The following is a 24,986-nucleotide window of genomic DNA, read 5'->3' as shown; positions in this document are numbered from 1 at the left end:
GGCAATCAAACGTTTTCAGGAGATAGAGATTATGGGGAACAACCCACTGATTTGTAACAGGTCGTCGTTGCCTCCCTTCTTGGTGCCCTTCAAATCCTCCCATTTCTGGGGATCTTCTTCTATATATTGGGTACGAATCGTCTCCGCACCGTGTGTACGGAGCATATGACCGCGGGTATCTGTGTCTGCATGCTCCATTCTTCCAGCATCCAGTTGCTGTGGAACAATATGGACCATGGATCATGTGCTTCAACACCAGTCTGTGTCCCTCTGGATCTTCATCGGGATCTGGTATTTCAGCTTGTACAAATCGATCATAGTCTTGTGGTCTCGGCTTTGAAGCTTCATCGAGCCACAGCAAACAGTGTATGTGAGGGAGACCTCGCTTTTGGTACTCCACACACACAACGTGAGCGATACAGTTCCCGAAGAAGCCTTCTGATCCAGTGAGGTATTTAATGAACACCGTTTTCTTCAACTCGAACACTCTCGCAATGAGATCCGGTCTGTCGTTCTCACTTTGGTGAGGAAACAGGTTATTGGAGATTTCAGGCCACTTTGGATTACACGTCATAGTGATGAAGTAGGTCGCGTTACCATATTTTCTTACGTACATCATGGCATCTTGACATCGCTCCATCATATACCTCGGCCCCCCTACAAATGTCGATGACAGTAGTACGCGGCGTCCGATGTTGGACAAATCGTCATCGTCATTGAGAGCATCAGTGAAGCCACTGTATGTAGCAGACCTCAGCGATGCCTGGTTCAGTCTTATAAACGCCAATCTTGTGCCTTCCATTTTGGCTGCCATATCAACAAGATACTGCTGGAACAGACGCCCCCCTCTGAGGAGGTAGTTGAACTCATCCTCGTGGTTCATTATTCGGTAGGAGTAGTATTTCATGGCAGTCAATCTCCTGCCATTGGTCATGTTCATTTCGGGCTGCCATCCGTCATCTCCGAATGGGAAGAAGAGAACATACTGGAGTGCGTCGTAAGAACGGTGCAACTCAGAAATACTTTGCAGCGCTCCTCCTCTTGCTTTCAATACAATGTGACGCGCTGTAGCTTGAGGATCGACAGTATTCTTCACAACGACACCCACTTCATCAGCGATTTGACCATTGAACCTCCTCTCATGTTCACCAGCTGGTCTCCTGTTGGGATCAATAAGAACGAACGCCTCTGGCAAATTGCCTATTTCCTCGCGTGCCATGCGGAACGAGTGAACGTAAGGATTCACTTGTCTCAGCATGGTCTCTAATGCTCCAACTACATCACGGTGAATACCAGCATTGGTGAGTATCCGCATCCTCAACTGTACGCTGTCATGTGGATCTAAGAAATAAATTTGGAGGAATTTCGGTTGTTCATCCGCATTTGGCAAGAAGGAACCGATACGATGATGTATTTGACCCTGAATTATGACCGATGGGCTCCATGCACCATGCCGAGGAGAAACTTGGCTTCCTCCAAATGATGTCATTTGAAATAGACAGTTGTATTGTCTGATGTTCCTGCGGAATTCGTTCGCTGTGGGTCCATCGCCGGCAAACAGATCGTGTAATTGATGGGGTAAAGGTCCCAGATTTCCCAAGGACACCTTTCCATTCGTGCAGCAAAAATGAGCTGTTTCACCTTGGAAAAGAAGCGCTCTACAATGTGGACAAATCTTGTCCATCGCACCGACGTCAGCAGAAGTGAAATTTCTTGCATTCTGCGCGTTTCTCTGCCTTGTCTCAAGAACTTCCCTTATCCTATCTCTTTCTCGCTGGTCCTGAAGACGCTGTGCCGTCTCCTCTGCAGATTCCGCATCTCTCCTCATACGATCTCTTTCTTGATGCTCTTGATGGCGCTGTGACGTCTCCTCTGCAGATTCCGCATCCCTTCGCAAGCTGACTCTCTCTCGTTCCTCCTGAAGACGCTGCGCTCTCACCTCCTCCGTCCCAGCACTCCTTCTCATCCTTGCCCTTTGTCTTTGCAGCTGAAGGCGCTGTGACCTTTGCTCAGGCGTTTCAGCATGTCGTCTCTTCCTTTGGCTTTCTCGTTGCTGCTGAAGACGTCGTGATCTCCCATCGTCTGATTCAGCACCCCTCGGAGATACTGCTTCCGCACGAGAACTTGAAGGAATGTTGCTATTCGCGTCCATAGACGTGAGGTGTGATTCGTTGGCCGCGTCCGTAGCGCCGTCGGAGGGTTGATACGACATTCTTCCTGCAAATAGTATTGTTTTTGTGCTATCGTTTTGCCGATCATCAAATGACAAATAAATTACATTGTGACAATTAAAGATTTCAAATAAACCTATTTAAAGTGTATGCGCATATAAATAATAAAAAAAATCGAAGAAATATCTCTCGGTAATTTCCTGAAACATTTTACTTCCGAGTAATAATGTTGAATGAAATAACGAAGATATATACTGTATGCCTGTTATTTTAGGCGGTGTATTTTCGTATATCAACGTGACGCGATTTTTAAAATATATCTCTGCAATTTCCCGTGTGTGCGTGAATGTTCTCAATTATTTCTTTTACCGAGTCTAAAACCATCGATAAAAATGAAATCAGATGGAAGCGGTAATAATAAAAAAAATCGAAGAAATATCTCTCGGTAATTTCCTGAAACATATTTTTGCCGATCATCAAATGACAAATAAATTACATTGTGAAAATTAAAGATTTCAAATAAACCTATTTAAAGTGTATGCGCATATAAATAATAAAAAAAATCGAAGAAATATCTCTCGGTAATTTCCTGAAACATATTTTACTTCCGGGTAATAATGTTGAATGAAATAACGAAGATATATACTTTATGCCTGTTATTTTAGGCGGTGTATTTTCGTATATCAACGTGGCGCGATTTTCTTCCCGTTTTTTTTCAACCGAGTCTAAAACGATGTTAGCGACTGTGAAAAATGAAACGATATATCGAATTTGATTTGAAATAAAGCTGGGAGAGAGAGCAAGACACCACGGGCCTACAAAACAGGCCTCAAAGCTATGCGAGTTAATAAAATGGTGGATATTACTACTCTCTCAAAGGGGTAAGCCACGCCCCCGGACCGATCGAATGTTACACACAAACACGCAAGATTTCAATTTTATAATTATATAGATAGATATATTCCGTTGAACTTGGGGACGACTAAGAAGAAGACCTTTGTTGGTCGAAAGCTTGTCGGAAATTAAAGATCGACGTCCTGAAGCTACGTCTGCGTCTGATTGAATTATATATATATATATATATATATATATATATATATATATATATATATATATATATATATATATATATATAATATATATAAATATCTCCTATATATATATATATGCAAGGTAAGCACATTAGTGTTTCAAACCTTACATGGGTTCATCTACAGCTCCAGACGTTCACAAGTAGCACATGCATGTGAATCCCAATGCTACAAAACCAGATCAAGCGCTGGACTGGTTTCATCACTTGTTGGCAATCCATCAGCAACAGCATGGAAAGAAATGTGCCCCACCGAGGCTCCCATGCATGTACCACGTGCAATGGCATTAGCAGTCAACATAGAAATAAAAAGACTCAATCACATTTCTCACCCGTAATTAGAGAGAATAACCAATCGGCTCACACCGAATTAATTACCTCAGGTGGCTAGGATTATAAAATAGATTAACTCCCATATGCTCTGAGTCGCAAAACAATGGAAATTGACTGTAAAATTCCGTCCATCCTGGTGACGTACAATTTGTAAGAAGTTGCATTGCAAATCAATTCATATTAGCGACCATTTATGAACAAAAGTACACAATGGTAATGATGTAAAGTTCCCATCTCCCCATGTATCCTTCCCTCTCTGAGAGAGACATGCCTCCCACTGCTCTCTTATGAGCATTCAGGCTGTGAATCCGCTTTATGAGAATGGAGAGTGCAATGCATGTGGTAGTCGCCAGCAATTCTTCCACACAACACTGTCAAACTAATTAAATATCTTGATGTTGAGAAACCACCAAAAAATGGTGACAATGACTTGACAAGTTGAGCACCAACACAGACAGCACCACGCACCCTCGGCCTGGCAGTCTGCAACAAATGCACAAAATCCTGGCAACATTCACTCGTTCTTATCAGACCGGTCCACATTGAAAGCAGAAATCATTCCATTTCACTTACTCATGCTTTCTCTGCAATAATAGTTATGCAAACTTTCCAGCATTTTTTCATGCCAGTTGTATGGTTTTTCTTTCTTACAGTATCTAAGACTGTGAGTATAACACACACACACGCACAAGCACACACATGCACAAGCACACACATGCACAAGCACACACACCTTGGGGTAAGTGCCGTCATATTCTGGGGCACTCGGTACCAATGACACCAAACAATAGCACCACCTTTCTCACCGCACTCAGCTGGGCATTTCTTAAGGAGGAATTTTCTCCTCCCGTGGATACCAACCCATGCTTGTTTGTCCGTGCTCTTTCCATTAAAATGCTGAATATCAAGCAAGGAAGCAGCAAACACCATGTTTAAAGTCTTTGGTATGACTTGACCAGGATTCGAAATGCCGACCAACAACTCAGAGCGGATGCTGTAACCATTACATCACTGCGTCTGGTAAATGTTACTTACCAAATAAGTTCAATGTTCTTTTCAAGACAGATTAATATCCGTTCCCAAACGGCAGACACAAAAAAGGTGGTTCCTAATAATTCCATGATTTCAATTAAGATGGAATGAAGGAAGGGTGGGGAGTGAGTGAGCGGTGCTATCTGTTCATTGCAGGAGCTTGCACCTCCTTCCTTCTGCATTCTTCTGCAAAGATTGCACCTCCTTCCTCCCCTCTGATCTCTTCTTCTTGCCATACTTCAGAGTGAACACCAATACAAGCAAGAATGCCAAAAAAGGTAAAATCAAGTGCAATAACATGCATTCAGCGACATTTATGCAATCGCCACTGTAGCCTACACCCATATAATTTTGTGAAAGAGCATAATTTTCATTCTTCAAAGAAGACTTGGTTCCTCTGAAAACAATTGAGGTTGTGCAGGTGTGTGTTACAATGGTAAATATTGTGAAGCCATATGGTCTGCCAATGAGTGTCTCGGGGATCACATAATGCCGGTTGGAAAAAATAAATAAACAGTTTAAAATAATTTACAAAAGTAAATGCAAGAGGAAAGACAGCTCTTAAAGAAGACCTACAAAAAGAAATAAACATTTAAAATTAGTTTCATGGTATTTTAAAGAGTTCCAGTGTCAAAGCTCCTGTGGGGATACCAATTTGCAGGCAATTCCATATGGTGGGCATTCCGATTGTGCTACCTCTCCCAACCGGTGATACAAACTAACCACAGTTGATCTACCATGACGAGGATACCACCAAGCAAGCATCCTGATCCCACTGGACTGCCACCCCGTTATAGTACATCACAGATGGGCAGGACGTATATCAACGCAGACACACAGTGAGGCTTTCACAGTTAAACAAAGATTCATATAATGGAACATTCGGAATGCCTGCACAACAGAGTTCTAAAACTCAACAAACAAATTGGGTCAGCTTTTCAAGCCAGTGTTGCACATTTCCAACAGCACAAATCGGTGAGATTCTCGAGTGCATCTCCATCTTGAATCCGTCTTGCTGACTTCTGATTGCCTTGGCGGGCAGAAAAAGGATACCGGATGAAAGTTTGGGAAAGAACATCCAACAAAGTAATATAAAATAATGCCTCGACAAATGTGAATAAAATAATGCGACTTCGTCAGCGGAGGCATAAAAATAAACGAAAAAAAAAGATCATTATGATTATCACCATAGGTGGGTGGAGGGTATGTTTTCACCCCTGTCTGTCTTTTTGTGAACAGGATATCTCAAAAAGTTGTGGACGAATTTAGACAATCTGGTGGATATGTTGGGTGTGTGACAAGGAAGAATTGATTCACTTTTGGTGAAGATCTGGATCTCGATCCAGATCAGAATATTCTTAAGTGATTCTTCACCATTGAGTGACAGGGTAAAAAACGATATGTAGCATGATGTTTCGAAAAGTTGTGGACGACTTGTGACCAAACTAGGTGGACGAGTTGGTTAAGTGACAAGTACAAGCCGATTTGATTTTAGTTCAGGTCCAAATCCAGATCCGGCCTATCAGTGGGATACAAAACGTAAACTGTTCAGCCGAGGGGAGGTATGCGCTCTACCGAGTGCCATTCTAGTATTACACAAGTTATCATTTGAGACATCTAATCAATCCGATTATTCATGTTATGAAGTCTAGGTCACATGACGAGTAGAGGTGCTGCCAAGAGGGCATGGATTGAATGTGTCACAGCAGTTCTGGTAGTGACAAAAAACACCGTGAATGTGCTTCTAACACATTGCCAGAGCCAAAGCAGAAATTTCATATTGGAGTCAGGAACAACTTTATAAAAACAAAACTGTCAAGTGATTGGGGACAAAATGGCCTATGGGAGATATTGGAAAGCTAAGCCACACCTCCAAAGGAGGGCATCGAGAAACCAGGAAACTGAGCTGGGTGCCACTCCCTTGAGCACAGAGCCAATTAAAAACTTGAATAACAGAATGATTTTGAGACCGAACTAGTAACAGAGTTTGAAGAAGCTTGGAGAGAAAAAAGGTCTATTACAAACAACAATTATTATCTCACAGAGCAAGAAATGACGATACAAGCAAAGTAAAGCCTAACTTTATCCTAAAACTTATCCAAGTACAGCGATTGTTGATACAGAACCAGCAGAAGGCTCGTAGAGTTCTTCATTGGCACAGCATTTGTGGAAACTAAACAATCCAGGGCTCCAAAAGTAAGAGAAACAACAAGGTTTATGATGGCAGCAAAGTGACACAGCTGGTTTGGGGGGCTGGGGAAGGAGCAATATCAATGTCCCAATAATGGCACAGGAAGTGCATCAAATGAAAGTTGGAAATGATAAAATGGCATCAGGGTCTCGTCAGAGCATTGTGGCACAGAACTGCATCCGAATAAATGTATAGCAGCAAGACAGCACCCTAAAGGAAGAAGTGCACATCAGCAAGCTTGCACAGAAATGAGTGGAGGTCAAAAGGAACAAGTATACAGTACCGGCGCATTGAGGGCCACACTGGAAGTACTGCCATGTACTTGTCCATCGGCACAAAAATAAAGCTCTAATTGCAGCAAGCCAGACGTCTTGGTCGACGGACCCAAACAGGTGAGCCGCACTTGATCCTCCTCTCTTTCACACTCACACGCCATCTCTCACACCGCTACCTTTCTCTAGTGTCAGAGTACATGTCTCTCTCTCTCTCTCTCCAATTCAATTTTCTTTGTGGGTTGGCAAAAAAGGAAGTTTTGGCTCAAACTGGCTGGCCAGGTCTGTCATTTGAATTAATTTGTTAAAGATCCCACTGTCTTTTGCAAAGAATAGGCAAGTTATTGCCAGCGCCTTAGCTAAATTCCAGATTCTACATTCACCAGGTAATGCAAGTAGACGGGACAGACTGTTTAACATCCATCCAGGGAATGGTGGACCTTTTGGTGCAACTTCCTCCCTGAGAAGCAGTGATCCAACGGTTTGTACTTGGGTCAAAATAAACCCAGAGAAGATGTCTTCAAGGTAAGTACACTACCTGCGGCATTATCTTTTCAGATTAGATAGGTTGTCATCAGTGCCCCCTTTTAAATTCCTCAAATCATGGCTCGATGTCCTGTTAACAAATTGTTTCATCTCCCACAGGTCATAGAAAAAAAGAGCCATTTCTGGGTCCTGATCGACTGCAGATACATCATCTTTGTATACACAAACCCTTTAAGTTTACCTTTTTTTTAACCACTGCAAAGAAGGTATCTCTTATCTCTGACTAAACTTGATGTCCCCCATCTTCATTCTTGTACACATTTAGTGAGCCAATTCACCAATGTCTTTCCTTCAGCTGGCTGGAAGAGGCATCAATTGCTTTGTAATGCCACCCAAATTTATTTCCTTAGAGTTAATTTGGCAAACATGGCAGCACCACACAGGGTCATAGTTCTTCACCGTTATTAACCAACTTTGTTGGAATTTCACAACATTGTACTCCACCAGCATGCTCCCCATAAAATGCCCTCTACTGCCCCCACTGATTGCACCAGACCATATGGGACTACCATACCAGTCACTAGGCCTGCAGTCCACCATAACATCAGCAGAAATTCAGAGCTAGCGGAAACTCTGGTGTCTGACTACTGTTACGTGCTCCTCCCCGACCTTCTGGTCTCGGTATACCTCCGAACCCCGGGGGAGCCACGGCAGAAAAATATATCTTATTCCGTGTCTAAATCACAAAGGAAACCACACCAATGGTTATAAACCAACCAATAATATATTAAAAATCACACAGGAATAACATCACCAATAACGATTGCAAACCCAGACAATCAAAATCTTAAGATGGTACCATCTTATTAAGTAACATAAACTCACTGATCCCAGTCCCAGCTCAGCAGCAGCTCAGCAGTGATCAGCACTCCCAGTGAATGGAAGCCAACCCCTCAATGTCTCTATCACTCAACGGAGATGAGGCGAAGAGGCGAGTAAGGAGGTGTAGGCAAGGCATGGACCGTCCCGTGGTCTAATCCAACACCAAACTGCACAATCTGGAAAGGGAATCCCAAATAAGCGATCCAGACGTGCACAATCACCGTTCAGTCAACGAACCGCAGGGCAATCTTCAGACGCCGCTTTAGTGCACACCCATCCCCGGCAGCCCACCGGAGGGGGAGACCAGCGGACGCGGCAACCTTTTTCAGCGAACGACGCGCGAGGTCCAAAACGGCGGACGGCTCTTACTCGAGCCAAAGCCTCGAGGCGAGGATTCTCCGGAACCTCACGCCTGTACCTGACCTCGCAGGCTTTTTCACTACTCCAGCGATAACACCAACCGCACGATATTCCTTTCAAGGACTCAAAGTTCACTCGCGATGTACGCTCGACCACGCTAGGTACGGAGCTTCTACAAACGCGTCTTTTCACTTCCCTCACGCCTCTTCTTCATCACTCGACGTCTTCCGGTGCACGATCCGATTTCTTGTTACATTTTTACCATGAGCGCTTTTAACCTTTTAATCACAATAACCATTTCCTTTAAACAACAATAATCGCCGTTTCCTTCCAACCCCGATAAGAATAATAATACATAACCACCAATGTTACAAGTGGATGAAAGCCACAACCACGGAAGGGCCGAATCCGTAACACTTCCCCCCCTCAAGAAATAAAGTTTGAACACAGCGAAAACTTTCTTTGTAGGCAAACTTTGTAAACAAACAAAGTAAACTCACAACCCAAATCATCAATTCCATGAACCACACTAATCAATATTTCCCAAAAATAAAGCAACAAACTTCGAACAACCCACAGAGATTTCCAAAGTTAATTGACTCTGGACAAAGCGTCAGCCACGACATTGTCCCTGCCCTTTACATGTTCAATTTCCCAGTTGGACTCCTGCAAAGCCAAACTCCATCTCATCACCCTCTGATTTTACTTTTCGTTTCTTTTGAATGAAGGTTAAGGGGTAGTCATCAAAAACCCAAAGTCAAGCAAATCTACAGCACTTTTCCCGGGAGGCCGAGCTGAAAGCCAGGTTCCATGGTGGCTGGGTGGTGAGGCCTGGAAGTATTCACTACATGGACGCCTTTAGGAACGTGGAGTGCATGGTTAGTCCGTGCAGGAAAGTTCACTACATGGACGCCTTTAGAAACGTGGAGTTCACGGTTAACCCGTGTAGGAAAGTTCACTACATGGACGCCTTGAGGAACGTGGCGTTCACGGTTAATCCGTGTAGGAATTTTGGCTCGGCTGCTCCGCAGCATTCAGTGCTTCAACTCTTTCTAACTTTCGTAATCATCACTGTTGGACCACTTGTCACTGTAGTCCCGGGAATTGCGGTCTCCTTCTCGGCCCCTACCCTGATAATTCTTCCTTCGGGAGCTGCCGTAACTCTGGGAGCCTCCATAATAATATCGATTGCGGCCACCACCAAAACTACTACTACTCCGTTGTCCTCCTCGGTAGCCCCCTCGCCGCCTACGGCCTGCCTTCTCTACGGCTATGGTCCGACCCTCCAAATCCTTACCATTCCAATTCTTCTCTGCCTCTTTGGCGTCCTTTATGCTTTCAAACATGACAAACCCAAATCCTCTTGACTTTTGCGTTTCCCTGTCTTTTACCAACCGCACTTCCAAAAGCGGTCCATATTTGCTGAAGACAGAGGTCAGAACTTCTTTCTTTGTTTTGAAGTTCAGTCCACCTACAAATAACTTGCTACATTTGTCGCCATCCCTAACTGGTGTGGTTTTATTTTCCCTACTGGGCTTTTTAACAACCATCGGTTTACCATAAAGTTGACCACCGGCTAAATCATTCCCGATAACATCAGATACTCCCTCTACAGGAAGAGTGGCTTGTAAACCTACGGTGACCGGTCCTAACACTAAATCGGACTCCAAATGGATGGCATGAAGTGGAGCTCTAACACAGCCACCAATCCCCTGTAAACGAACACCATCACCAGCTGCCATCTCCTCTGACAATGGTAAGATGCCTTCAAGCATTAAAGATTGATGTGCTCCTGTGTCCCTCAACACCCTAACAGGTCTCCGGTTAGTCGGGTCTCCACCCAGTGACACCAACCCCTCTGAAATAAATGGTTGGTAACCCTTTTGAGGGCGATTTCTCACATTGGCTATTGTATTCGGAGTTGTACTAGTCGAACTCCGCTCCTGATTTTCCTTTCCCAGAGCATAACAGTGGGACATCAAGTGTCCAGGTTTATGGCAAAAAAGTGCAAGTAGGCCCGGAGGAGAACCTCGTGGTTTGTCTCGAGCCCCCCAGAGGTTAAGTCTGCCTTGGAACTGGTGTCTTCAGATTTCTAGAAGTCGTGGTATCAGTGGTCCTCATAGTCATCTCGAGGTGGTCGCCGCCATGAAGTTTCGTTCTCCGCACCGGATGTACCATAGCTCCCCGGTTTAGGTCTAGGCGAGAAGTTAGGTTTGTGGAACCCCATCCTGTGTGTTAAGGCATAGTCATCTGCCATGGTGGCTGCCTCATACAACTTTGGTACTTTCCTTTCCTCCAGATGAACTTTAATGTCCTCGTGGACACACTGTTGAAATTCCTCCACCAGGATCAATTGTCGCAATAGTTTGAAGTCTTTCCCAACCCCTTTGGAATCACACCACCTGTCAAACATGGTTTCTTTCATTCTGGCAAACTGCACATGGATCTCACTCTCCCTCTTCCTGGCATTCCGGAATTTTTGCCGGTAAGCTTCCGGGACCAATTCATAGGCTTTGAGAATGTTTTTCTTCACTACCTCATAATCTGCACATTGATCAATCGATAAAGCCGAATAAATATCTTGAGCTTTACCCACCAGAACACTTTGCACTAATATGGTCCAAGACTCCTCAGGCCATTTTAGCAGTTGAGCCACTTTCTCAAAGTGTGAAAAAAAATTGGCTACCTCCTTTTCATTGAAGGGTGGAACATGTCTGCCAACATCGCAGGTGTTCTGACTCGGTGTCGAACCAGTCGGCATGGATGGTACCTCTCCCCGTTCTTTCATTACATCCAGCTCCTTGAGTCTAATTTCCTGCTGAAGCGCCATTTCACGTTGCTTTAACTCCCTTTCGGCTTTTCTCTCCTCTGCTTCGAGTTCCCTTGCAGCTCTCCTTTCCTCTGCTTGTTCCTTTTCTCTTCTCTCTTCGAGTTCTCTTTCCTGTACGGCTCTTCTTTCCTCGAGTTCTCGTTCCTGTGCTGCTCTTTCTTTTTCTGCTTTCCTTTCCTCTGCTCTTTCTTGTGCTTTTTTCTCTTCTAACCTTTCCTGGAGTTCTCTTTCCTGTTCTGCTCTTTCCTTTCCTGCTTTCCTTTCCTCTGCTTGTCACCAATCACCGCTCTTCTTTCCTCGAGTTCTCGTTCCTGTGCTGCTCTTTCCTTTTCTGCTTTCCTTTCCTCTGCTCTTTCTTGTGCTTTTTTCTCTTCTAACCTTTCCTGGAGTTCTCTTTCCTGTTCTGCTCTTTCCTTTCCTGCTTTCCTTTCCTCTGCTTGTCACCAATCACCGCTCTTCTTTCCAGGAGTTCTCGTTCCTGTTCTGCTCTTTCCTTTTCTGCTTTCCTTTCCTCTGCTTGTCACCAATCACCTGCGGTTCGAATCATTCTATCACCAATCTCTGCATCTCTGCTTTCCTCATATTCGTTCGAACCTCCAAGCTAAAATGTCTGGCCAATACCAAGAGGTCCGATTTTACTAACGCTCTGAACTGTGCCTCACTAGGGGTCATTGCAAACTTCTCTGCGTCAAACTCCATGGTGACTATTGTTAACACCTGTTAACCTTCACACAAGGGAAAAAAAATTTTTAAATTTTTTTTGGGGAAAAATTTGGGAATGTTCGAAAAGTTCCAAATTTGGGAATTCTGGGAATGTTAGGGAATTCTTTCCCGGACTAAATTTAGGGAATTTTAGATCCCGGACGCAGACCCAATTTCAAGCCCACGAGTCAATTGGACGAGCCCCCAATTTCTGTTACGTGCTCCTCCCCGACCTTCTGGTCTCGGTATACCTACGAACCCCGGGGGAGCCACGGCAGAAAAATATATCTTATCGAAATCTTGTCTTGTCGAAATCACGAAGGAAACCACACCAATGGTTATAAACCAACCAATAATATATTAAAAATCACACAGGAATAACATCACCAATAACGATTGCAAACCCAGACAATCAAAATCTTAAGATGGTACCATCTTGTTAAGTAACATAAACTCACTGATCCCAGTCACAGCTCAGCAGCAGCTCAGCAGTGATCAGCGCTCCCAGTGAATGGAACCCAACCCCTCAATGTCTCTATCACTCAACGGAGATGAGGTGAAGACGCGAAGAGGCGAGTAAGGAGGTGTAGGCAAGGCATGGACCGTCACGTGGTTTAATCTAGAGTCCCTGTATAAAGAGAGTTGCGCCATGCGCTGACCCGAGATTTCTGGTCACGTGATTTCGTGGCGCCATTTTGTGTCTAACTTCACCGTGCGTGAACGTCAGCTTGGTACGGGAATGTTGTTTATTGCCAAACAAAATGACTGGTTGTTCTGCTTTTGGTTGTTCAAACAAATCTGGGAAATATAAGATGTATAGATTTCCAAGTGATAAAGTCAGAAGACAAATTTGGGAAGCGAAAGTCAGACGAAAGAGCTGGAAAGCGATCGACTCCTCGAGACTCTGCCAGGTAGGCCCACGCCGCTTGATGATCGATGTTCAAAAGCAATTCTATCTGCTCGGTTTTTTTTTGGTTGTCTGTCCGTTGAAAACCCTTTTAAAGGGAAGTGATTTGTGTTTGTTTATAATCTTCAAGGAGCTGACCAAAAATGCATTTCCGTGGGAAGAACCCTGCTCAATTTTTTTGCGGGTTGTGCAGCCATCCATATGTCCAAAATTTGACGAGTTATTGTTTGCTTTGTACAGTGCTCATGCGTCTTGTGGCATATTTGCTCAAATATTTCCCACCCCGGGATTTATGGCCAAATTGTAGTGATGGAAGATTTTGCACATTGGACAATCCCTATATATTTAACCTGGTGACAGCTATCGTTCCCAAAACATACAATATTTCTAGGTGATTAATGCAGTAAAACAGGTGTATTTGTGTACCCACATTTAAAACTGGCTCAACTTTCAAAAGCTGTTATCCCTTAGATAAAACTAAGGTTGTACACTATAGAAATATGGCAATACCACGTACAGAATTTGTTTTAAGTGTGTTAGACTATATGTCGGCTGGAAGTCCTACACCGGAATTGCTCTCGGCACCCTTTAAAAAATATTGGATATGCCCACACTCCTTTCTAAAAGTTATTAAAATTCAGAGAACGACAGCATTGGTTTGTCTTACTTATAATGTTAGCTCTTATATGCAGTGTTGGCTTGTAATATGCATTGCCATACCACTTTTAATATCACCACACAGCTCTTTTTCATGGCAATAGCTGAGTTTTTGACAAAACAAATATCACCTGTATGTAATAATAAGACTAAATATGTGTAGTAAATTTTTTTTTAGCAGGTTTAGAATATATCACCCCATATCGCGAATGTACATGTATATCTAATCCGACACACTTAGACACAAAATGGCGTCCAAATTTGAGTTGACACAACTCTCTATATACAGGGACTCTAGTTTAATCCAACACCAAACTGGCCGTGGAAAGGGAATCCCAAATAAGCGATCCAGAGGTGCACAATCACCGTTCAGTCAACGAACCGCAGGACAATCTTCAGACGCTGCTTTAGTGCACACCTATCCCCGGCAGCCCACCGGAGGGGGAGACCAGCTGACACGGCAACCTTTTTCAGCGAACGACGCGCGAGGTCCAAAATGGCGGACGGCTCTTACTCGAGCCAAAGCCTCTAGGCGAGGATTCTCTGGAACCTCACGCCTGTACCTGACCTCGCAGGCTTTTTCACTACTCCAGCGATAACACCAACCGCACGATATTCCTTTCAAGGACTCAAAGTTGACTCGCGATGTACGCTCGACCACTCTAAGTACGGAGCTTCTACAAACGCGTCTTTTCACTTCCCTCACGCCTCTTCTTCATCGCTCGACGTCTTCCGGTGCACGATCCAATTTCCTGTTACATTTTTACCATGAGGGCTTTTAACCTTTTAATCACAATAACCATTTCCTTTAAACAACAATAATCGCCGTTTCCTTCTAACCCCGATAAGAATAATAATACATAACCAGCAATGTTACAAGTGGATGAAAGCCACAACCACGGAAGGGCCGAATCCGTAACACTACCACAACTTGCCTTCCAAGCCACCATCGCCAATAAATCGGAGTCGAGGTAAACTCCTCCTCTGCTTTCCACCGATGTGTCCCTTCCTCTGGTGTAGCTGGCAATCATTAGTGGACAAGAGCAAAATCTCTCCTCCCAAAAAACAACACCTTGAGCTACTCATACCTTGGTGGTAAATTAATTAATTCCACTTTTGATGTAACAGCACCATAGGTGCCATTCCAAAATGCCATTTGTTAAACATCCCACCAATGGAAGGATCGTTTCCCATTACGTTAAGGGCCAAAGAGTTTGCAAAAAACAACTAGACAGATTGTCCACTTCTACCTCACAAGGTTCTTCCTGAATCCAGGTGGAGATAAGTAGATGGGAGCAAAGGGGAAAATAATGAAAGTCACATACCAGGGCTACAACTTTGGCCTGAAAAAGTCCGATGGTCACAGATGAATGAATCGCCAGGAATAAAGTCACAAAATATCTGAGTGGTGTCTGAATGGAGGAAAGTTCTGATTTTATAACATGCCCAAGCATAAAATGATCAACAATCACATTACGGAAGCAATCTCTTTGGTAAACAATGGTCATTTGTTTCAGACAACAACAAGAACAATGTTCGGGAAAGACAAATAATCTCAAAGGCTGCATCATTCACAGCAGACAATGTCCACCACTAACAATCACACAAGTAAAAGGAATATTGCGAACTCGGAAACTGAACATTTCGAAAGTTGTACACGCTTACAGAAACACAAGACATGCTACAAACTAGGAAGTACAAAACTCCCAACCTTTACCCTTTTACAAAACACAGGACCTTGACGTATTAGCTGAGTGAATGACAGACGAGTTCAACTCAATCCGATTTTATAACATTGCCTTGGATAAAGAAAATAAAGAAGAAGAAAAAAAAAAAAAGAAGTTACCGTGATAGTGACCAGGAAGCAAACTTTTCAGCGAGCAAAGTTTGTCATGATGAAGGCCCCAGGCATTACCGGGCACCGTCGGGGTCCCCAGGTAGCGTGTCATGTGGTCGGGGGCCAATTTTATGTTGGGCACAAACAAATTACCTGGGCCACAGAATAAACGATGCCCATGTGGTGCTGTGCACACACGACTCGATTGCCAGAGAGGTAGGCCACAACGCGTGGATACAAACAAGAGTCTTTATTAAGAGCTCGCATATCAGCACTGGGCGGGCTCGAGCTTAGAGTCCGCATATATGTCCCGAGGCCACGCCTTTCCCCCGGGCGTGGCCGATCGGCCGAAAGGCGGGGCATGCATTTCAGTTCCCCGCCTGGACGCTCGCGCCACCCACTGGTGCGCGGAATTATTACCCCTTGTGCCCGCCACACGCGCCCCCCCAGAATTCCCGCGCACCTGAAGGGTGAGCTTGCGGGGAAGCCGGATGACCCGGCCAAAACGCCCCCTGGCGATGCGTGCAGGGCTGGGGGGTAGCGGGACGGCGGGGCTGGGGGGTGCCGGGGGTCTGACCGCCGGGGGGCGGACTCGACGCGGAGGCAGAGCTGCTTGCGGGGGGTGGTCCAGATCGAGGTGGGCCGGCTTGAGGCGGTCCACGGAGATATGATCCGGGGCACCGCCGATGTCCACGGTGAAATGTTTGTCCCCGGTCTCCAGCACGCGGAAAGGCCCGTCGTACGGGGGCCGCAGCGGTGCCTGGTGGGCGTCGTGTCGGATGAAAACGTACTCCGCCGTGCGAAGCTCCGGGGCGACGTTGGAGGGCGGGCAACCGTGGTGTGCCGTGGGCACCGGGGCGAACCTCCTGGCGGCCTCCTGCAGGGTGGAGCGTTGTTGCGCCGCAGACCAAGGAGCCGTGGAGTCGGGGATAAACTCGCCTGGCACCCGCAGCGGCTGTCCGAAGACCAGCTCCGCCGAGGACGTGCGCAGGTCGTCCTTGGGTGCCGTCCTGAGGCCCAGCAGGACCCAGGGGAGCCTGTCGGCCCAGCTGCCGTCGTGGAGGCTGGCCCAGAGTGCAGCCTTCATGGAGCGATGAAAGGGCTCGCACAGGCCATTGGCCTGGGGGTGGTAGGCCATGGTGCGGTGCAGTTTGACGCCGAGCCCTTGCGCCACCGCGCCCCAGAGCTCCGAGGTGAACTGGGGGCCGCGATCGGACGAGATGTCCGAGGGGGCACCAAACCGGGCAACCCACGTGGCGATGAAAGCGTGTGCGATGTCAGCCGCAGTCGTCGCCGCCAAGGGCACGGCCTCCGGCCACCGGGTGGTGCGGTCCACCATGGTGAGGAGGTGGGTGACCCCCCCGATGGGGGCAGAGGTCCCACCAAGTCGACGTGGACGTGGTCGAACCGACGCTCGGGCACCGTAAACGGGGCCAATGGGGCCCGGGTGTGGCGGTGGACCTTTGCGCGCTGGCACGCGAGGCACGTCCTGGCCCAGTCGCGGACATCCTTCCTGAGGCCATGCCAGACGAACTTCGCCACGACGAGCTTCTGGGAAGCCTTCGTGCCCGGGTGTGACAGGCCCTGGATGGCGTCGAAAACCGGGCGCTGCCAGCCAGCGGGTACGATGGGGCGAGGCCGGCCGAGAGAGACGTCGCACAGGAGGGCCGCGCCCGCGACGTCGAACGGCACCTCGGTGATGCAGAGGCCCGTGACGGTGGTCCACAAGGCCTGGACGCCGGGGTCGGCGGTCTGGTCCTCCGCTATCCGGGCATAGTCGATCCCGAGGTGGACCACGTGCGCAACGGACAGGGAAAGGCAATCCGCCACCGGTTTGTCTTTACCCGCGACGTGACGGATGTCCGTCGTGTACTCGGACACGGCAGAGAGGTGACGTTGCTGCTGGGCCGACCATGGCTCGGCGACCTTGGCCATCGCGAACACAAGGGGCTTGTGATCAACGAAAGCCATGAACGGGCGGCCCTCAAGCAGATGGCGGGAGTGTCGGTCCGCCAGGTGGAGCCCGAGCAGCTCGCGGTCGAAAGTGCTGTAGCGGCGTTCGAGCGGGCGAAGCTGCCGGCTAAAAAACGCCAGGGGCTGCCAAGCACCACGCACCCACTGCTCGTGTACCGTGCCCACCGCGTAGTCCGACGCGTCGGTGGTGAGGGCGATCGGTGCATCGGGCGCCGGGTGCGCCAGCATGGTGGCGTTGGCCAGGGCCAGCTTTGCGCCCGCAAACGCCGCGGCCATCGGCTCCGACCAGGCGATGTCACCTTTGCCCGGCTTGCCCCGGAGGGCCTCGTGCAGGGGGTGGAGGAGCTGGGCGACGTGGGGCACGAAGCGGTGGTAAAAATTTACCATGCCCAGGAACTCCTGGAGCCCCTTGATCGTGCGGGGGCGCGGGAAACCCCTGACCGCCTCCACCTTGGCCGGTAAAGGGACGGCCCCGTGCCTGGTGATGCGGTGCCCCAAGAAGTCGATGGCGGCGACGCCGAAATGGCACTTTGCGGGGTTGATGATCAGGCCATGCTGGCCCAGGCGTTCGAAAAGCATGCGGAGGTGGAGCAGGTGCTCCTCCCGGAACGCGCTCGCGACTATGATGTCGTCCAGGTAGACATAGATGAAAGGTAAGTCGCGCAAGACGCTGTCCATGAGCCGTTGGAACGCCTGGGCTGCATTCTTCAACCCGAAAGGCATCCGCAGGAACTCAAAGAGGCCGAAATGGGTGATGACGGCCGTCTTTGGGAGATCGTCCGGTTGCACGGGGACCTGGTGGTAGCCCCGGATGAGGTCCACCTTGGGGAACACGGTTGTGTTTGCCAACCGGGCGGAAAAGTCCTGGATATGCGGGACCGGGTAGCGGTCGGGGGTGGTGGCATCATTGAGCCGGCGGTAGTCACCGCACGGCCGCCATCCGCCGCCGGGCTTCGGCACAATGTGCAGAGGAGAGGCCCAAGCGCTGTTAGAGCGCCGTACGATACCCAACCGTTCCAGCGTGGCGAACTCCGCTTTCGCCACGGCGAGCTTCGTGGGGTTGAGTCGGCGTGCCCGGGCGTAGACCGGCGGCCCGACCGTGGGGATATGGTGCTCCACCCCGTGTTGGACGGCCACCGCTGAGAAGGTGGGCCGCGTGAGGGCCGGGAAACTGGCGAGGAGGCGGGTAGACCCGTCCACTGCCGGAAGCGTGCAGACTAACCTCGCCGGGACGGAACCTTTCAGGAAGCCGCTTGGCAAGCCGCTCGGTGAGCCGCTCAGCGAGCTGTTCAACGAGCCGCTCAGCGAACAAGCGAGCGAGCTGAAGGTTTCGGCCTGGACGAGACGTCTGCGCTTAACGTCGACCAACAGCCCATGCGCACATAGGAAGTTCCTATAGGAAGTCCGCGCCGAGCAGGGCCATTGGCACGCTGGCGGTGACGAACGACCATTGAAAGCGCTGCCCACCGAACCGCAGTGAGAGGCAACGCTTCCCGAATGTGCGGATGGGTGTACCGTTGGCAGCAAGCAAAGCGAGGCCCCGGCCCGCGGCTTGCTTGTCGGACGCGGAGGCAGGGAGGACGCTTACCTGCGCTCCCGTGTCGCAAAGAAAACGGCGCCCGGACAAGGTGTCCGTGATGAATAGGAGGCTGCTGGAATGGCCGATGCTCAGGGCCGCAAGTGAGCGCCGGCCCGGTCGTTTCCCGACCCGTCAAAAGAACACGGCAGGCGGCACGTTTTAGCCTTGCGGCCGAACCTGGCATGGTAGTAGCACAAGGTTTGCGGTGGTGGCGGCCACGTCGGCCGTGCCGGCGGTGGTGGTGGTGGGCGGGGCGCAGCAGCGGCCACGAGGGAAGCCGGGGGCGCTGTAGCCTCTGCACCGGGATCCAGTACGGCAGCACCGTACACCGACTGCGTGTCGCAGGCCGCGAAAAAGTCGGCCTCTCCGGCCAGGGCGCGGGGTTCCGTGATTTTGGAACCGGCCAGCGCGAGGCGCACCTGTATCGGTAGCTGGCAGAGGAAAAGTGCGCGGAACAAGAAATCCGGGCGCTGGTCTCCAAGCAGGGACAGCATGAAATCCATCCGGACGGATGGTCTTGTGTCGCCGAGGGCGGGAAGGTCCAGGAGGCGGTCGGCACGTTCGACCTCCGTGAGCCCGAACGTGGCGAGGAGGAGACGTTTGAGCGCCTCGTACTTGTGGTCGACCAGCGGGCGCCGAAGGATGGACACGACGCGGGCGGCAGTGCCGGGCCCGAGGGCGGCGACCACGTGGTAGTACCGGGTCTCGTCTGCCGTGATGCCCCGGAGTTGGAACTGAGCTTCGGCTTGCACAAACCAAACGTCGGCTTGCGCTTCCCAAAACTCCGGGAGTTTGATTGCGACGGCGTTGGTAGCCATGGCGCTTTCGGGGGTCAGCAACGGCTGAACCAATCGGGGTCACCAGTGTGGTGCTGTGCACACACGACTCGATTGCCAGAGAGGTAGGCCACAATGCGTGGATACAAACAAGAGTCTTTATTAAGAGCTCGCATGTCAGCACTGGGCGGGCTCGAGCTTAGAGCCCGCATATATGTCCCGAGGCCACGCCTTGCCCCCAGGCATGGCCGATCGGCCGAAAGGTGGGGCATGCATTTCAGTTCCCCGCCTGGACGCTCGCGCCACCCACTGGTGCGCGGAATTATTACCCCTTGTGCCCGCCACACCCAGATGATTTCTGCTAGATCCTCTTATCTTATAGCTATCTCCTCTTACCCTGTGGCTGTACGTTGAGCACACAAATGTTGTAATAATCCCTTCTGTGTGTTCGTCTTGTTTCTCTGCAGGATACCTGGACAACGATGGCAACTGTAATCACCAAATTTGGCACAGAGCTTCATATTGTGAATGTCTCGGACGAGATCCACTTCGAGCTCACACGGAAAAATGCAAGATGGACCGTGACCACAGGCCGGCGCACGAGCAATGCGATAATGTGTGTACAATATGAAGCTCCGTGCCAAACTTGGCTGCTCATATCATCGAGATATTCTGCCAACAATGAAACAGACATATGATTACAATCCTCGCACGCCTAGCATTGACAGGAAGCACAATCAAAAAGCAAGCAGGCCCAAAGAGCTCAATAGTCTCCGGTTGAAAATGAGAGGAGACTTTCACAGATCAGACGACCTCAATTCAGATCAACAGCAGTTGTGACGGAGTGGAAACAGATGACACTAACCAGGGATAAAAAGTTAAAATCAGAATCCAGAGTAAATTAGACTGCAGAAGACAATGTGCCAGCTTTTAATAAGGTACCAACAAAGATACACAAACATGAATATACACCCCAACTTAGGCGTCATCTCCCCATACTCGGGAGGCTCGGGTAGGGGACCAAGTTTATTTTGCACCCATGACCTACCCATGGCTACCCCGAGCACCTATCCAAAATTTGAGGGAAATTGGCCACGCAGTTTTTAGGTCAGAGGCCATTCATAGTAAAATCAAACACTAACTAATACCCAAAACGACAAATGTAATACCGCATTAGAAACGGAAACTGCAAGTCGTAATTAAGAGAACTAGGGCATGCCCGTACGTGGGTGCCCGTTCCTTGCCAAAAAAAAAAAAAAACGCTACCCGTACGCTCTACCCCGCCCGTACGCCCGTAAACAAAAAAAACAACGCTCTTCGCTTCCGCCCTTCGCTCTGACTGAATTGGGAGAAATAATGCGCATAAGAAATCGAGAAATTATTATTTTCTCCGGAAGAAATCGAATTACGAACCGTAATGGCGCACGCGCTCGGCTCGGCTCGCTCTCACATCGGCCACGCCTACGCAACAACGCGTTCTGTGATTGGCTGCCGGAAGTGCAGTCTTCACTGTCCGGAAGGTCGCATATCGCAGTTACGATGAATCGCAAATTAGTTTTAATTAGTTTTAAAACATAGTTGAACGCCAACATAGTTTGCCAACGTGAAATAAATGAATACGCTCTCAAATGTGCCGTCGGAGGCAGAGTCTGTTCGCCACGTTCGGCACACGTGATAGCTCGCTGCTCTCTGATTGGTTGAATCGTTTTTTGGACATAGCTCGGTAACTACTTCTCCGATTAATATGAAACCTTGAAAAGGCACATCCTCGGGTCCCCAGCAATATACCTGGCAAGTTTAAAGTATATCGGACCGGTAGTTGTCGAGAAACAGCGGTCACAGACAAACAGACATACATACATACATACATACATACATACATACATACATACATACATACATACACACAGAGATTACTGGAATTATAGATAGATGAACAGAATGGCGGAAATTTTAAATTCTGGGGGCGGGGGCGCAGACGACACAGTCTGGGGGCAGGGGCGCAGACGACACAGTCTGGGGGCGGGGGCGCAGACGACACAGTCTGGGGGCGGGGGCGCAGACGACACAGTCTGGGGGCGGGGGCGCAGACGACACAGTCTGGGGGCGGGGGCGCAGACGACACAGTCTGGGGGCGGGGGCGCAGACGACACAGTCTGGGGGCGGGGGCGCAGACGACACAGTCTGGGGGCGGGGGCGCAGACGACACAGTCTGGGGGCGGGGGCGCAGACGACACAGTCTGGGGGCGGGGGCGCAGACGACACAGTCTGGGGGCGGGGGCGCAGACGACACAGTCTGGGAGCGGGGGCGCAGACGACACAGTCTGGGGGCGGGGGCGCAGACGACACAGTCTGGGGGCGGGGGCGCAGACGACACAGTCTGGGTGCGGGGGCGCAGACGACACAGTCTGGGGGCGGGGGCGCAGACGACACAGTCTGGGGGCGGGGGCGCAGACGACACAGTCTGGGGGCGGGGGCGCAGACGACACAGTCTGGGGGCGGGGGCGCAGACGACACAGTCTGGGGGCGGGGGCGCAGACGACACAGTCTGGGGGCGGGGGCGCAGACGACACAGTCTGGGGGTGGAGGCGCAGACGACACAGTCTGGTGGCGGGGGCGCAGACGACAGTCTGGGAGCGGGGGCGCAGACGACAGTCTGGGAGCGGGGGCGCAGACGACACAGTCTGGGGGCGGGGGCGCAGACGACACAGTCTGGGGGCGGGGGCGCAGACGACACAGTCTGGGGGCGGGGGCGCAGACGACACAGTCTGGGGGCGGGGGCGCAGACGACACAGTCTGGGGGCGGGGGCGCAGACGACACAGTCTGGGGGCGGGGGCGCAGACGACACAGTCTGGGGGCGGGGGCGCAGACGACACAGTCTGGGGGCGGGGGCGCAGACGACACAGTCTGGGGGCGGGGGCGCAGACGACACAGTCTGGGGGCGGGGGCGCAGACGACACAGTCTAGGGGCGGGGGCGCAGACGACACAGTCTGGGGGCGGAGGCGCAGACGACACAGTCTGGGGGCGGGGGCGCAGACGACACAGTCTGGGGGCGGGGGCGCAGACGACACAGTCTGGGGGCGGGGGCGCAGACGACACAGTCTGGGGGCGGGGGCGCAGACGACACAGTCTGGGGGAGGGGGCGCAGACGACACAGTCGGGGGGCGGGGGCGCAGACGGCACAGTCGGGGGGCGGGGGCGCAGACGACACAGTCGGGGGGCGGGGGCGCAGACGACACAGTCGGGGGGCGGGGGCGCAGACGACACAGTCGGGGGGCGGGGGCGCAGACGACACAGTCGGGGGGCGGGGGCGCAGACGACACAGTCGGGGGGCGGGGTCACAGACGACACAGTCGGGGGGCGGGGGCGCAGACGACACAGTCTGGGGGGGGCGCAGACGACACCGTCTGGGGGGGAGGCGCAGACGACACAGTCTGGGGGGGGGCGCAGACGACACAGTCTGGGGGGGGCGCAGACGACACAGTCTGGGGGGGGCGCAGACGACACAGTCTGGGGGGGGGCGCAGACGACACAGTCTGGGGGTGGGGGCGCAGACGACACAGTCTGGGGGTGGGGGCGCAGACGACATTCTGGGGGCGTGGAGCCCCAACGACAAAGTCGGGGGAGCGAGAAGACAATGTTTGGGGGGCAGAAGTGAAAAGGGGCAGTAGTTAAAGTGGAATGGGGCAGAAAAAGTGGGGGGGAGGGAGGTAGAGGAAAAAGTGGGGGAGTATGAACAAAAAGTGGAGTATCGTATGAACAAACAGTGGGGGGGGGGGGGGGTGAGAGAGAAGAAAATGAGAGGGAGGGGGGGGAGGGAAAGAAGAAAAAGTGGGAGGATACAGACGACAAAGTTGAGCTGACTGGATTTGGTGGGGAGAAGAGATAAAATAGGAGCCTATAGGAGGAAGAAGAAACTGACGTTGATGGAAGAACAGGGGTTCTGGGAGGAACATCCTATTCCTAGATACCTGTAGTAGTAAATATCCAATTTTCCAGCAGACAATCCTGACTTTCGTGTCACTTCCTCCCGAGTCCACCCAGACGGCAGTCCTGGACATTCCGTCCTTCGTTTTTCCATAGCGCAGACACAGATGATGAGAAAAGGACCAGGTGATTACAGTGAAAGCGATCCTCGTCCTCTTGGAAAAGTGCCGTTCCCACAGGAGCAACCAAAGGTGGGCCGTGCACGCTCGTCTTGGTCCGGAAACTGTCTGCGCCAAAGGCGAGGCTTGGGCGTGGCTTGGAGCGGAGGTTCATTGTCGCCCCGCCTACTCAGATAACACTCACAATATTGTGCTCTTCTTCGGTCCGTCCAGTTTCCAAATACTTTAAGGATGAAGACCATTTTAATGTAAACCTTTACGTGCCGAAACTTTTCATTTCCACACCAAGACGATTAAGCAGACAGTAGTTTGGTGGGTAGGATGGAGATATACTCGATTTGTCCGTGAAACGATATAAACCACCCCAGGAATAAAGGGATGATGAAGAGGACATGTCCCCTACAAGGGGACATGTGCATTTCCTTTAAAAAATTACGATCAAATGAATGAATAACTGCAGATGATAATGCGGATAATACACAATTTGGACTGCTTTTCCCAAACTAAAGTATTAACGTTCATGAAGCCACTACTCCGCGTCTGTTTGTATTTAGACTTCTTCTTCTGTATGAGCTAAACATCACGAAAACAAGTAAAAACAAATTGCCCATTTTAGATGACCTTCACCTTTGACCTCAAAAGCACCAGTAGAGGCTTTATTAACCTAATATGTAAACCCTGCTCAAATTTCAAGTCAATCAGATGGAAATTGTCCAGGTTGAAAATCCCAAAGAAAACCAATAGGCCAAATCCCATAAAATGCCAGAGGAAATTGGACCAGTAAGGTCTACTGGTTTCA

The 24,986-nt window shown here is 50.0% G+C and overlaps 1 protein-coding gene across 2 annotated transcripts in view; it reads right to left on the bottom strand.

The window, feature by feature from the left end:
- Positions 1–24,309, bottom strand: part of LOC137421634 (methyl-CpG-binding domain protein 3) — a 60,426-nt gene extending 36,117 nt beyond the window's left edge. For both annotated transcript variants that reach the window (XM_068107877.2, XM_068107878.2), the window contains exon 1: positions 24,053–24,309. In XM_068107877.2, the coding sequence (XP_067963978.1) occupies positions 24,053–24,162 (110 nt within the window). In that variant the 5' untranslated portion in view covers positions 24,163–24,309. The remainder of the gene's footprint in view (positions 1–24,052) is intronic.
- Positions 24,310–24,986: the final 677 nt, after the last annotated feature.

This window comes from Myxine glutinosa, chromosome 2 (genome assembly GCF_964187855.1).
Source record: "Myxine glutinosa chromosome 2, kmMyxGlut1.1, whole genome shotgun sequence".
Lineage (NCBI taxonomy): Eukaryota > Metazoa > Chordata > Myxini > Myxiniformes > Myxinidae > Myxine > Myxine glutinosa.
Note: the sequence above shows the minus strand (reverse complement) of the source record. Positions and strands in the feature narration are given on the sequence as shown.